Below are 1,631 nucleotides of genomic sequence, written 5' to 3'. Positions count from 1 at the left end.
TATATGTCGCTCACGCGCTGATTGGGCGCGAGGTGGTGATGTGTCAGAGCGCGCGCTTCTCGCTGCAAAGCTTTCTTTGAAACTCTCTGCTCTTGACAGAGATTTAAAACAAATATCTCACAAACCAAGAGGTCGTTCACACACACACACACACACACACACACACACACACACACTTCACTGTAAGTTGCAAAGAAATAATCCTGCCCTTCAAACAGCGCGTTCATTCCGCTGCATCTCCATGAAATAGACTTGCAGACCTCATCTCTATTCACCAGAGGAACCCTCTCTTTCCACAGATGATTTAAATAGCCTATACTTTCAAGTGTTATAGCATTTTTTCTTCTGTGACGCAAAGCAGCAAATGAACTTGAGGAACATGGTGAAGCAGCCCATGGAGCACATCAAGAGACCAATGAACGCGTTCATGGTCTGGTCGCGAGGTCAGAGAAGACAGATGGCACTGGAGAACCCAAAGATGCACAACTCTGAGATCAGCAAGAGACTCGGTGCCGAGTGGAAGTTGCTCTCTGAGTCTGAAAAAAGACCTTACATCGACGAGGCCAAAAGACTTCGCGCCCAACACATGAGAGAGCATCCAGATTACAAATACCGACCGAGACGCAAACCTAAAGGACTGTTGAGGAAGGACACGCTGTTGTCTTTGGCGCTTCACAGCGAGCGAGACTTTCAAAGCATCTCAACTTTGACCAAACCACGACCTCTCCATTCAGCTGCGTCCATGCAACATCCTTTCATTGAGCCGATCCTATCCAATACTGCTTTCCAACATGAAAAACCTGCCATAACCCCTGGCCCGATGGCTTTTTCTCCAGCTTTAGGCTATCAGAGTGGACACAGGTGCATCGGGAGTCTGGGATGCCCCGGTCAGTACGCGCACACTCACCTGTCCCCTGCAAACCCCGGATACCTGCTGCCCTGTAACTGTTCTCCCTGGTCTTCTTCCAGTCTCACACCTCCACTTGCCTACATAGTGTTTCCAGGTATGAGCAAGACTGCAGTGAACTCTACAGCGCTGTGACTCAGGCATTAAGATGGGATTAATATCGCGGAAAGTTTTTTTTTTTTAAGAGAGAAGCCGACTATTTTTTCCTGTTTCTCACTTTAAGTTCAAGTGCATCTTAATAGGCAAAATTTTCATGAACATTTAGCCTATTAAATGGACACCACTGTGATTATGATTTGTATATGAATAATGATACCTGCCTACTATTTAGTAAGTTAGTTAGATAGTATTAATTGTTTTGGCATTTCACATTTGTTTTCATTGATTCATGAAGCCATGGGATCATTGTAATAATTATAAATGATACAATTAATTAATGCTCAGAGCCAAAGATGAATTTTAACACAATCAAATGCCATGATGATTTAAAGTCATTTGTGTATTGAAATTTTACCTGAAAATTGTTATATGAATGAAAATGCAGTTAAAGACTCTCTCAAATGCCATAAACAACATTAAATATGAATTTAAAAAAATCAAGTGTTCCTTTCATACTGCTGATTTTCAAAAGTGCAGTGTCTGTAGCAGCAGCATAGACATATTAAAACACTTGCTCAGCTTACTGTAGCCTATACATAATGTTATACAACATAACATTCATTTT

General features: G+C 42.1%; 1 protein-coding gene across 1 annotated transcript; it reads left to right on the top strand.

The window, feature by feature from the left end:
- Positions 1-364: 364 nt before the first annotated feature.
- On the top strand, positions 365-1,042 carry LOC311292386 (transcription factor Sox-14; the record flags this gene model as incomplete). The annotated part of the gene is made up of 1 exon (XM_084412050.1): positions 365-1,042. One exon carries the CDS (start codon positions 365-367, stop codon positions 1,040-1,042), a length of 678 nt encoding a protein of 225 aa, XP_084268176.1.
- Between the last annotated feature and the right edge of the window lie 589 nt (positions 1,043-1,631).

This window comes from Rutilus rutilus (genome assembly GCF_951802725.1).
Source record: "Rutilus rutilus genome assembly, chromosome: 6".
NCBI classification, from domain to species: Eukaryota; Metazoa; Chordata; class Actinopteri; order Cypriniformes; family Leuciscidae; genus Rutilus; species Rutilus rutilus.
Note: the sequence above shows the minus strand (reverse complement) of the source record. Positions and strands in the feature narration are given on the sequence as shown.